Source organism: Aureobasidium namibiae, assembly GCF_000721765.1.
Source record: "Aureobasidium namibiae CBS 147.97 unplaced genomic scaffold scaffold_4, whole genome shotgun sequence".
Taxonomy (NCBI): Eukaryota; Fungi; Ascomycota; class Dothideomycetes; order Dothideales; family Saccotheciaceae; genus Aureobasidium; species Aureobasidium namibiae.
Genome location: NW_013581205.1, coordinates 27,015 through 38,088, shown reverse-complemented (window position 1 = coordinate 38,088; position 11,074 = coordinate 27,015). Strand labels below are relative to the sequence as shown.

The 11,074-nt window shown below is 51.3% G+C and overlaps 5 protein-coding genes across 5 annotated transcripts; 3 read left to right on the top strand and 2 right to left on the bottom strand.

Moving 5' to 3' along the window:
• Positions 1-356: 356 nt before the first annotated feature.
• M436DRAFT_70732 (amidase) lies at positions 357-2,786 on the top strand (the record flags this gene model as incomplete). The annotated part of the gene is made up of 2 exons (XM_013574273.1): positions 357-360; positions 1,135-2,786. The coding sequence occupies 2 exons, from the start codon at positions 357-359 to the stop codon at positions 2,784-2,786; spliced, it is 1,656 nt and encodes a 551-aa protein (XP_013429727.1).
• A 195-nt stretch (positions 2,787-2,981) lies between these two features.
• On the bottom strand, positions 2,982-4,589 carry M436DRAFT_61623 (carboxylesterase; the record flags this gene model as incomplete). Its single annotated transcript, XM_013574188.1, has 1 exon — positions 2,982-4,589. One exon carries the CDS (start codon positions 4,587-4,589, stop codon positions 2,982-2,984), a length of 1,608 nt encoding a protein of 535 aa, XP_013429642.1.
• A 351-nt stretch (positions 4,590-4,940) lies between these two features.
• M436DRAFT_40804 (AMP-binding enzyme) lies at positions 4,941-6,788 on the top strand (the record flags this gene model as incomplete). Its single annotated transcript, XM_013573951.1, has 2 exons — positions 4,941-5,163; positions 5,224-6,788. 2 exons carry the CDS (start codon positions 4,941-4,943, stop codon positions 6,786-6,788), a joined length of 1,788 nt encoding a protein of 595 aa, XP_013429405.1.
• An 84-nt stretch (positions 6,789-6,872) lies between these two features.
• On the bottom strand, positions 6,873-8,741 carry M436DRAFT_41121 (amidase; the record flags this gene model as incomplete). The annotated part of the gene is made up of 6 exons (XM_013574012.1): positions 6,873-7,451; positions 7,500-7,859; positions 7,912-8,106; positions 8,156-8,428; positions 8,482-8,503; positions 8,551-8,741. The coding sequence occupies 6 exons, from the start codon at positions 8,739-8,741 to the stop codon at positions 6,873-6,875; spliced, it is 1,620 nt and encodes a 539-aa protein (XP_013429466.1).
• Positions 8,742-9,357: 616 nt separating this feature from the next.
• M436DRAFT_70728 (dienelactone hydrolase) lies at positions 9,358-10,355 on the top strand (the record flags this gene model as incomplete). The annotated part of the gene is made up of 5 exons (XM_013574272.1): positions 9,358-9,618; positions 9,677-9,849; positions 9,906-10,015; positions 10,066-10,202; positions 10,254-10,355. The coding sequence occupies 5 exons, from the start codon at positions 9,358-9,360 to the stop codon at positions 10,353-10,355; spliced, it is 783 nt and encodes a 260-aa protein (XP_013429726.1).
• Between the last annotated feature and the right edge of the window lie 719 nt (positions 10,356-11,074).

Genomic DNA, 11,074 nt, shown 5'->3' with positions numbered 1-11,074 from the left:
TAAGTTCCATGTGAGTGCTACAGGCCGGTAGCCAATACACTCTATCTGGAGGGGGGCTGCGAAGCCAAGCGTACTCAAGCCTCGCGCCTAGTGCTTATACTTGTATACAAGTATCAGGCTGGCTCCTGGCGCAAGCTTCGAAGGAATGGCGGTGACGCGGCCGTTGATTGCCGGAGCAAACGAGACAAGAGAAGGCATGTCTATCGACGGGGAGCAGATTTGAACAGGAAAAGTCGAGCAAGACTGTCACAAATGCGCTTGGATGCGTGAGAATAGCTTCTGTCCTGTAGGCCAGATTGTCGGTGCCAGGATGTTGTTGCACGAAGGTCATTTGGCGAAGGAAATAAGCGGGCGTCATGTGTGGCGAGTGAGACAACCGCTCTGACCCCGCGATCTTGCCACTTTTAGTTCGCGACAGCCATGGTCCATCTTGCGACCAAACCGAATCTGCTACGCAGGTCACTCGTGACCCTCGCAATCCGAGATCCAGTTTTGGAACATTCATCTGGAGGTGGTCGAAAAGTGCAGGAAGCAGGGTCTCGACGTATGGATGACCATTGAGTCTCGTTGTAGCCAACACCCTACCGAGGGCTCGTGCACGCAGATGCTCGGCCTCCTTCGGGGTGCTCTGAGCTCTGCCACTCCTTGAGGACAACAAACATCTCTCGTGACAATGGACTCACTATATCGGGCTGGTTTCCACATCCCGGACTGGCTTAGAGAACGAACATATCGGAAACACCTTGAGCCTAACAAACAATTAGCAGCCGCGGGGAGGGATACCCTGCGTGAACCGAAACGATGCCGAAATCCGCGAGATCGGAAGCGGCATAGCGTGGTTAGTAACAATCAACATGTAAGCATTGTTATCGACGCGACAGGTTTCGCTTTTGCTCCGCGAGTCTCCCCGCTGTCGATAGGTGGTATCGACAATTGAGCAGAGAAGAGCCACATACTTGACAGCCATATCGCAGCTCAAGTAATGACACATCTCCAGAAACTAACTCCGCTCATACCAACTAGTGTCTTCAGCACTGCATCCAAACGACTCAAGCCTCTACTCGCAACTCAATACGATGGCTATCGGCAACGCCGCCACATTGACCACGCAAATTGATGTGAATAAGGGACGAGCTGTTCCGGTCATACAAACTTTTCCTGTCCCCGCAGGCGACGCTGCTTTCGAGAAAACTCGCCGCCATCTCATCAATCAATTTGATGCAAAGATACCGCAGGATTATATCATCGCACGCCACGTGATTGACAAACCGCCAACGGACGTCACTGAAATTCCTCGGTCATGCGGCATTCTCAGCGCCGAGGAGATCGCTATCACGGAAGACTACGATGCAGTCGACCTAGCAAAGGCTATTGCCCAGCGCAAGTATACTGCGGTAGCCGTTGCGACTGCGTTCTCAAAGCGAGCAATCATCTGCCATCAAATCAGCAACTGCCTGACTCAGTGGTTCCCTGAAGAAGCGATCAAGCAAGCCAAGTCACTGGACGACTATCTCGATGAGCATGGACACACCGTCGGACCATTACACGGAGTTCCATTAAGTCTAAAGGAACATATTGCCATTCGAGGAAGAGGAACGTCCTACGGGTTTCTTGCCTCAAATCATGTCAGCGACAATGATAGCTTGCTGGTGTCCATACTTCGGGACTCCGGAGCTGTCTTTTACGTCAAAACAATGCAGCCTCAAGGTCTCTTGCATATGGAGAGTGACAACTATATGGGACGAGTGTTGAATCCGTACAACATTCACTTGTCAGCTGGTGGTTCCTCAGGTGGTGAGGCGGCCCTCGTCGCACTCCGCGGATCTGTTCTGGGCGTGGGCTCAGACTTGGGAGGCAGTATCCGAGCTCCATCTGCCTTCTGCGGTCTGTATGGCTTCAAACCTACAGCGAATATCTTGCCAATGCAAGGCCTTCTGCCCCGAGGATTCGCAGCCGGCCTCAATATCCAGCCATGTGTAGGGCCAATGTGTCGATCGTTGAGAGACATGGATCTGTTTATGCGCACCGTCATCGACTCCAGACCATATCTTAAAGATCCGCTTCTAGTACCTATTCCATGGACAGGCACAAAAACATCAACCGCGCCGAGACTCAAGATCGGTATCATGGCCATGGATGACATGATCACACCAATGCCGCCCTTGACCCGTGCTATCTCATGGGCGCAGCAGAGACTGGACGCACGTCCGGATGTCGAAGTCAAGAAATTCACGCCATACAGAGCCCGCGAGGCACTGGACTTGACACGCCGCATCTTCACACCAGACGGTGGTGTTGGTTTTCGTAAGCTTCTCGCTGCATCAGGCGAGCCAGAGCATCTCTTATCTACAGCCGTACTCGACAAAGCCACCGACTCTAGTCATGTCAACCAGATATCCATGCTGCGAGCAGAGCGAGACGACTTCCGCCGCGAGATGGCAGCACACTGGAACGAACAAGATGTAGATCTGGTCTTGATGCCTGTGTTCGTTGGACCCGCTCCTGCCCATGACACAGCTATCTACAAGGGCTACACTAGTGTATGGAATCTGGTTGATTATCCAGCCGTCGCCATCCCAACACCACTCGTTGCAGAAGCGAAGGGCGTGGAGAAGTATGCTGATCAGCAAGACATTGGCGTTGAGGACCAATATGTTCGTCGTATGTATGAACGTGCTGATTTCGCAGGGGCGTCGTTGGGATTGCAGCTCGTCGCGCGCAAGCATCATGATAATCTCTTGTTTGGGGCATTGAGATTGATTCAAGACGCGCTTGAGCTCAAGTAGCTAAGCTGGGTTAAATTCGATGTCGATGGGTCGTACAAATTGGAAAACCGTCTCTGTCTCCGTTGTCCCGCTTGCACATCTCCTGTTGATCTGGTTTCATGACAATTCGTCCAAGATATGTTTCATGAAGCCCCGCTATCGTCCTTTACCTATTCAGATGATTACGAGACGGTCAGCGTGTCAATGACGTACTGACTATGGACCGCTATGTACGATATTCCAAACTTCGATCCCTTGCTCCCACATGTCATCTTCCCATATATCCGTTTCACCATCGCTCCTCCACCTCCTTACATGTTTCGGCGATCCGGTTCCCCAGGTCACCTCCTCACCATTCACAAACCTCGCAAACTGTTCATTCCAATCTCTCAACCACACCTTCTCTTGATCGGTCAAGCCGCCAGGAAAGTCAGAGCCCCACAACCAGATTGGCACGTCGGAGGAATGTGTGACGCCCCATTCTGGTGGCAGTGTTGCGTCAACGCACATCAAGCGTCGGTCGAACCGATAGCGCAATACATCCTTGCCTGGACGAAGTCCGTGTTGAAAGAGAGCGTTGAAGAAGCCTCTCTGGAGGTGATGGACTTGTAGGTCAGCGTAGATGCGGCCAAAAAGATCTTGCCAATTTTCGCAGTGCGAAGGAAGCTCTTCTTCCAAGCCGCAATAGTGACGTAGAACCTTGTCTACATCGTTTCTGGGGTATTCTGCATAGAGACGTGTACGCAGTGAGTCGAGTGAGTTTCCTGGTGTGCGCCAGTTTCTGTAGACTGTGTGCTCGTCTCTGCACTCTCCACTGAGAATGGTGATCCCACATTCTTGCATCCTTCGGGCAAAGTCTCCTTCATTGATCCTAGCAAACAGGTCTTCTGGGTAGAATCTACTGTCAGCGACAGGCCTGAACTCTGATATCTTCATCTTCTGTTGCACGTCTACCAGTTGCTGATAGGGTAGTCCTCGGAGCTTGGCTAGCTTAGCAGAGTCCTCGAGGTTGGAGGGTATGTCGAGTTTCTCGACAAACTCATCAAATTGGGCCTGATGTTCGCTGAGAGTCTTGGGTTTGAGCCCGGCACCATTAGACAGCATGATGACCCGCCTGATGATACGTTCCTGAGCAGGAACTCGATAGAGCTCGTGAGCCAGCTGATGGAAAGTGGAGTATGCACCTGCCGAATACCCAGCAACAGTAATGTTATCGGCATCGCCAGCAAAGTTTGCGATATTGCGACGAACCCATTCCAACGCCGCTCTTTGGTCCCAGAGTCCCATGTTACCAATACTCGCTCCGTCCGTCGATTGCTCTTCCGCAAAAGCCTTCCCTGTCAGGAACCCAAACGCGTTCAACCGATAGGCAGGAAGGACGACTATGGCACGAAAAGCGGAATCCCCAAGCAACGGCACAAGAGAAGACGGTTTCCAGTTCGCAGTGCCCCATTGCAAGAAACCGCCATGCAGGTAGAAGAACACCGGCCAGCCATCTTTTGGTGCCTCGCCAGCTGGGATCCAGATGTTCAGCTGCAAGCAATCCTCATCGAACAAGAACAAAGGAAGCGGGAGTCGACTTGGTGGCTGTGGACAGAGGTTGGTTCCTCCGGTGTGCTGGCCTGGAGCTTCTTTGGTGCCATAAATATAGCCTGGTGGAAGTTTACGAGGTAATCGAAAGCGATGAGTGCCCGTTGGAGGCAAAGCATAGTGAAGGCCTCCAAAGTAGTGTAGACTTGGCGTGTTACTCGATGAGATTGTGAGACCTTCCAGATAGCCCAGAGGACCAGCATGTAACACGTGCGACATTTCGGTGTACGCCATGGTGTCTGTTCGTCGAGTATACTTGCAAGCGTATAGCAATGTTGTTGTGCTCTTGGCGACAGCAATGACTATAAAGACGTACTACCTAACATTATGCGACTAGTCCGGATGCTATCGCTCGTCAGCCGATACGAAAGCTTGATGCGATGATCGCTCCCAAGCTCCCCGGTTGCGGATCCGTGTGGCGGGGTTGAGGGTTGGAGTCTCTGGTTGTTCCGGTTTCTCCCCGGTCTCCCCGACGGTACACTGCAGCTGCCCTTCCAGTCATCGCTATACTCGACCAGGTGGCAGGATGGAGTACTACAAAACAAGCAAGAGATCAGGATGGGATTTGGTGTCTCGAAAGCGACAATGGCAATCAAACTCCCAAGTTCCGTCCTCTTCGAGGCACTTCGTCGTCATGACAAGGCTTCCACGGCAATTGTAGACTCTGCGTCTGGGGAGATTATCACTTATGCTTCTCTATTGCAAGATGTATCAAGTTTAAAGCATCAACTACTCCAGGAACTTGACCAGGACGATATCTCTGGCGAGCGCGTGGCGTTCATCGTGGAGAATGGTTATAACTATGTTGGTCAGTGATGTCTGATTGACTGACTTTCGATTGTGTTCATCTGCTGAGATTCAATCCTAGTCACGCTTTTGAGCATTCTTGCATGTAATGCGATTGCCGTGCCTTTGGCACTCTCTTTTCCTGCATCTGAACACAGACATGTCATCAACCTCAGTCAGGCAAGCATCTTGCTTGCATCAGACAAATCCTTGCAGAAGGCCAGGGAAGTGATAGCCGAAGGTCTCGATGTGATTCCAGGTCTTCACAGTGTAAACGAGATGCTTTCTCGTTCTCGAGAGAACGACATCCCGTATCCGGACGTACTGTATACTGCAGACGCGGGCATCATGTTGTTCACCTCTGGCACCACAGCCAAGCCCAAGGGAGTCATGTTGTCTGACGCCACGCTGAGTGCTCAAGCCCAGAGCTTGATGGAGGCATGGGACTATACGTCTTCGGACCATTTACTGCATGTTCTGCCACTCCATCACATACATGGCATAGTCAATGCTGTCCTGACACCACTACTCAGCGGCAGTTGCATCGAGATCGTGTATCCCTTCGATGCCGATGCTGTCTGGAGACGACTCTCTGTGCCTTTCTTGGAAAACCAGGATATCAACAACGACAAGGAAAAGTCTCTGTCTGCAAGGAAGATGCCGCCAATCACGTTCTTCACTGCCGTTCCCACTATCTGGTCGCGTATGCTAGAGACCTATCCGTCGTTGTCGCCCGAGATCCAAGCCGCAGGCAAGGAGGCCATCTCCCGCAAACATCTCCGACTCAACATCTCCGGCTCTGCAGCACTACCCAAGCCTATTCGTGACGGATGGACTGAGCTCTCGGGTGGCAACGTTCTGCTTGAGCGATACGGTATGACTGAAGTCGGCATGGCACTCTCTTGCGGTCTAGACGACAACGACCGCATTGATGGGTCTGTCGGCTGGCCTCTTCGATCGGTGGAAGCTCGCCTTGTAGAGACGAACGCTGCCGGTGTTCAGCAAGTGATCGAGCATGGTGAGGAGCTTGACGTCGTGACGGGCAAAGAACGCCAAGGTGAGATCCATTTGCGTGGTCCCACTGTATTCGATGGATACTGGAGAGATCCAGTCACAACAGCAAAAGAGTTCACTCAGGATGGGTGGTTCAAGACTGGAGACATAGCAACTCGACGCCACGTAAACGGCTCAGGACAAGGAACGTCCGGCTCTTGGGCAACTGGTCCAGCCTACTTCGTTCAAGGTCGCCAAAGCGCCGACATCATCAAGACCGGTGGCGAGAAAGTGTCAGCACTGGAGATCGAACGCGAGATCCTTGCCCTGCCAGAAGTCAGAGAAGTAGCTGTACTGGGTCTCCCATCGCAGATGTGGGGTCAAAAAGTTGTGGCTGTTGTCGTGCTGTCGGAAGGGACGGACAGCAAGCCATCTTGGGAATTAGCAGATCTGAGAAAGAGTCTCAGGAATCGTTTGGTCGGTTACAAAATTCCTCAGGATCTTGTGGTTGTACAGACGATCAAGAGGAATGCGATGGGAAAGATTAACAAGAAAGAGCTTGCTCTGGCCGTGTTCGGCGATGCTGAGAAGATCAGGAGAAGAAGTGTGATTGTGCGTGAGGAACGGAAGTTGCTGAGACAATCTGTAGCATAGGTATCGAAGTCTAGCTGTTATCAAATTATACGCTTGGAAGTATGCTCTCGTTGAGTGCATGGCAGCTTTGCAAACGACCGCTCATCATCTCAGTCGTGTGTACGCTTCGTTATGTTTCTGATTGTCTTCCACGCGTTCACGTAGCAATTGCTCGACCTGTTGAGCAGCCCCTAGCACTTTCTCCTCCTCGAACTTCCGTCCCACAAGCTGCAGACTAATATGATGACCATGCATAGACTCGAGATCATACTGCTTCTGATTCCAAGCATCGAGATCGTTACGAGGCACATAGCTTTCGTCTTGCGCGATATCGATCCCTTTGTCGACTTTGCCTGCAGGGAAGGACAGTGCGGTGTAGTCGAGGAAGTTGAAGACTTTCGTATAGCCAACCCAGCGACAGCAACGATGAGCTACGGCAGTGTGTGGCATTGTTGGGATGAGCAGAACGTCGACAGGTCTTCCTGAGGCAGATCGCGTGCTGTTCCACTGATCGTGATACGCCTGCTGTGCGGCCACCTTTCGCTTGTTCAGTTGCCAATATCGGTATACTGAAATTGGTGGGCCACGGTCGACAAAGGCTTGCACATGCGGCACGAATGGTTCGCCTCCTTCTGTCACAGCTGAGCGGACATCTTCGCCTCCGTCCGCGCTGTAGTATTCGTCCTGCTCCCTTCAATACATGTATCATTCCAGATATTTTGGTCAACTTACCATGATGTCAATACATGCGCGATGGAGCGATGTATCCCATTCAACGATCTCATGGCCTGCACCTTGTAACTTCGTTACCGTTTCACGGAACACGCGTGCAATCGGAGGGTGCACTTTGACCACTCCATCGTCTGGTACGATGCCAATGACAAGAGGTTTCGATGAGAATCTCCCAAAGACATCATTTTTCCAGGGCATGGGAGGTAATTGTGAATCGGATAGCCAGGGCTCGGCTTCAATTACGAGTTTGGTGACCAGAACCAAAGAGCTCAAGGAGCGAGTCATCGGACCAACAGCCGAAGGTACGTGCTGCTGACCTTCCAGGGATACTTCAACACCTTGATAAGACATACGCCCGCTCTGTCATGGAATGTTAGCCATGCTTGATTTAGGTTAGGACACTTTTGCTCACACTAGGTTTGAGACCCCAGAGGCCATTCATATGGCTGGGTATACGGATGGAACCACCAATGTCAGTACCCCATCCAAGCAATGAGCCATGCAAAGCCAAAAGAGCTGCTTCACCGCCCGAAGAGCCCCCAGGAGTGAAGTCGGGATTCATCGGGTGAGTTGTCAGACCCCAAAGCGGATTTTCGGTTTCGCACCACTAATCAACATCAGCACTCAAGTAGTGTATAGCGGTCTTTCTTCAATACCAGAATGCTCTGTGGCAGGTTCGTCTTTGTAAGCACAATCGCACCGAGGTCCTGCAAGACATCCACGATGAGAGCATTGGAGCTTGCTGGTTTGCCTGCGCGCCCGACGTATCCGAGCGTCGAGTCAAGTCCTTTCACATTGAATTGATCCTTGAGTGAGACGGGAACGCCGTGAAGTGGACCAAAGAGCTCCCCGTGGTCCTTCAGATAATCATCAAGACGCTTTGCCTGTGTCAGGGCGTCGTCGAAGCACAACTCAGTCAGGCAATTTGTCTTGCTCGCCGTGTCAATACGTGCGTTTGCGAATTGGTGTCCCTCTCACTGACCTGTTGTTGTGCTGCACAAGCTCTTGTCCAACATGAGCTTCGTTTGGAAATCAGATGGGGAAGACTTACTGAGAGATATAAGCACGAACAACGTCTTGCGCCGAGATGTGGCCAGACCGTAGCTGCTGCGTCAGCTCCGTAATATTGTCAAGAGCCGTGATGTGTGAACACTCGACTGATTTGTTTCGGGAGTGCTTCTGAATCATCGCATCGCGTGTCACGAGTTTTGCCGCTACAAACTGCTTCCACGACTGACCCATGTTGCTGCAAACGAAAGTTGTTGCTTTGTTGCGATCTCCTCTTCAATCCTTGTTCTCGTGGCTGATTGTATTGAGTGTCTGAGGGCGAGTGGGCGGGTGCGAATACGTGTTACTGCGAAGAGGGTGTGTTTTTCAAAGAAGCCGTGACCTACTCTCAAGCATGGTACTGCCAATAGGCTTGACACCTCACGCGATATCGGACAGGATGGAGTGTCGGCTGCGTAGACGTGGTGCACGTCGCCGATCTGTCGAGATAAACGTGCTTCCGGGCTCAGCGTGTCGCGGGGCGGAATACCCGAGGCACATCCGACTTTTCCGCGCTTGCAACTTGTCCTTACTATGTCGACCCGACCAAACGACTGGGCCCCCGATCAAACTCGACACTCATCAGTGTTTTGGCTATCTTGTGTCGTGTCGTCGAGGTAAGCGCTGTGGCGTTCTTGAGCAGCTGCAAGGCCACGCGTTGACTCATCCGGATAAAAGCACGAAAGACCGCCGATAAGCCTTGATCTTACCCCCAGACCCTGTGAACGACTCCGATCAGTTTATATACCTGTCATCCCAGGCATTCCGACAATCTTGGGGTGTTACCATCATCTTTGATTCGATCAATTTAATGGATCCAGTTCTCGCAAAGCCGACCAGCGCTTGCTGCCTCACCGACGGCTCGTCATATCAGTCAAATGATCCCGAATCCAAACTCCAACAGCTTGGAGGAATAGAGACATATGTTTCGCAACCGGTAGCTCCTAACGCCAATGGCAACATTCTACTGTTCTTTCCAGACGCCTTTGGGCTCTGTGCAAAAAACTACCTCTTGATGGATAGGTTTGCTGCTCTCGGGTATCTGGTACTGGGCGTCGACTACTTTATGGGCGTATGTACAAGATCCCGCGCGTTTGATAACTCCTCGCTCACAGATACTGCGACTACAGGACTCTGTGTTGAAGCATACGGCAAACCCACTAAATGATCCGACTTTCGACCTGAAGGCGTGGAGCCTGAAACACCTCAGAGCTTCTGAAGAGATTGCTGAGAAGTGGATTACAGAGGTGTCCTCCAAGTATGGAAGCGTAGAGGGCGTGAAGTTTGCATGTGTCGGTTACTGGTGAGTTCTTCATGCCGCGCGAGCCAGTACAATCTTCTAATTTGGTTCGAAAAAAGTTGGGGTGGTCGTTTCGTCTGCCAACAACTGTCGAAGAATGGTATCTGCAGTGTAGGAGCTATGGCCCATCCGTCCTTCATGAACGAGAGCCATGTTTCCGGAGTCAATGGTGAGTAAGGCGATCAAGAAACTCCTTCAGGTCACTGAGTACAATCGTAGCGCCTCTGTACATCGCTGCTCCGAGCACGGATTCGTTGTTCATGCCTGAGCAACGCGCCAGAGCTCTTGAGATTTTGAGCAACAACGAACAGAAGTTCAACATGCAGATAATTTCTGGAGTCAGTCATGGGTTTGCAGTGAGTTTTCCTTGTATATGTGCACCACATTTGTGCTGATCTCAGACACAGACGCGCAGTCATCCTGATGACCCATATGCGGAATCGGCGTCGAAGGCAGCTTTCAAAAGCTTCACCGAATGGTTTGACTTCTGGTTATCGAAGCAGGACTGAGCGTGATCACGCGATCGCTGCTGCGCGACGTTTGAGTTGGCTTGGGCAAAGGTCGCCGTTGACGCGACGCGCAAAGAAAATTTGGACAACGAATCAACCTTTCGCGTGTCGGAATACCGAAGGCTTGTCTCCAAGAAACGACATGGAAGACTACGCGTCACTGGCCTTTTCTATCATTCGTACCTCGACTGGTAATGCGGAAATTCACTTCTTGTGTTGTCGAGACAGTTGACTTGAGTGAGCAACGGGCAAGCTGAAGCGGAGGTATCGAGTAGCTCCTTATGTGTCTGCCGCGATGGACGATGCGAGCGTTAGGAGCAACGGCTCGTTCAGACCTGGTCAAGCTGAGATTCGGACAATAAATTGGTTTGGCAGCAAGGTTTCGGCGATATCATTGGTACTTGGCGTGCTTTCTGTGGCCCATGGATTTCTCACTGAAAACCGTAATTTATCGTGATGTACCGGATACAGTAACGATAAACTGACCAATTCCAACGCCTAGTAAGAGCTTGCCATCGTGGCAAGCTTTTGCCAGCAATTCCTAGAGGATGGTAGAATATCGGTATAGATTACTATCTAACGGATTAGCATTTAAAAACGCAGCATAGGTATAATATTAAGTATACATATATATGCAAAAAGCGCCAACTAATATAGATGCTCCCTATGAGATACACTGCGATAGGAGCAGCTAAACGACTTTGCCAAGGTATGGTCAT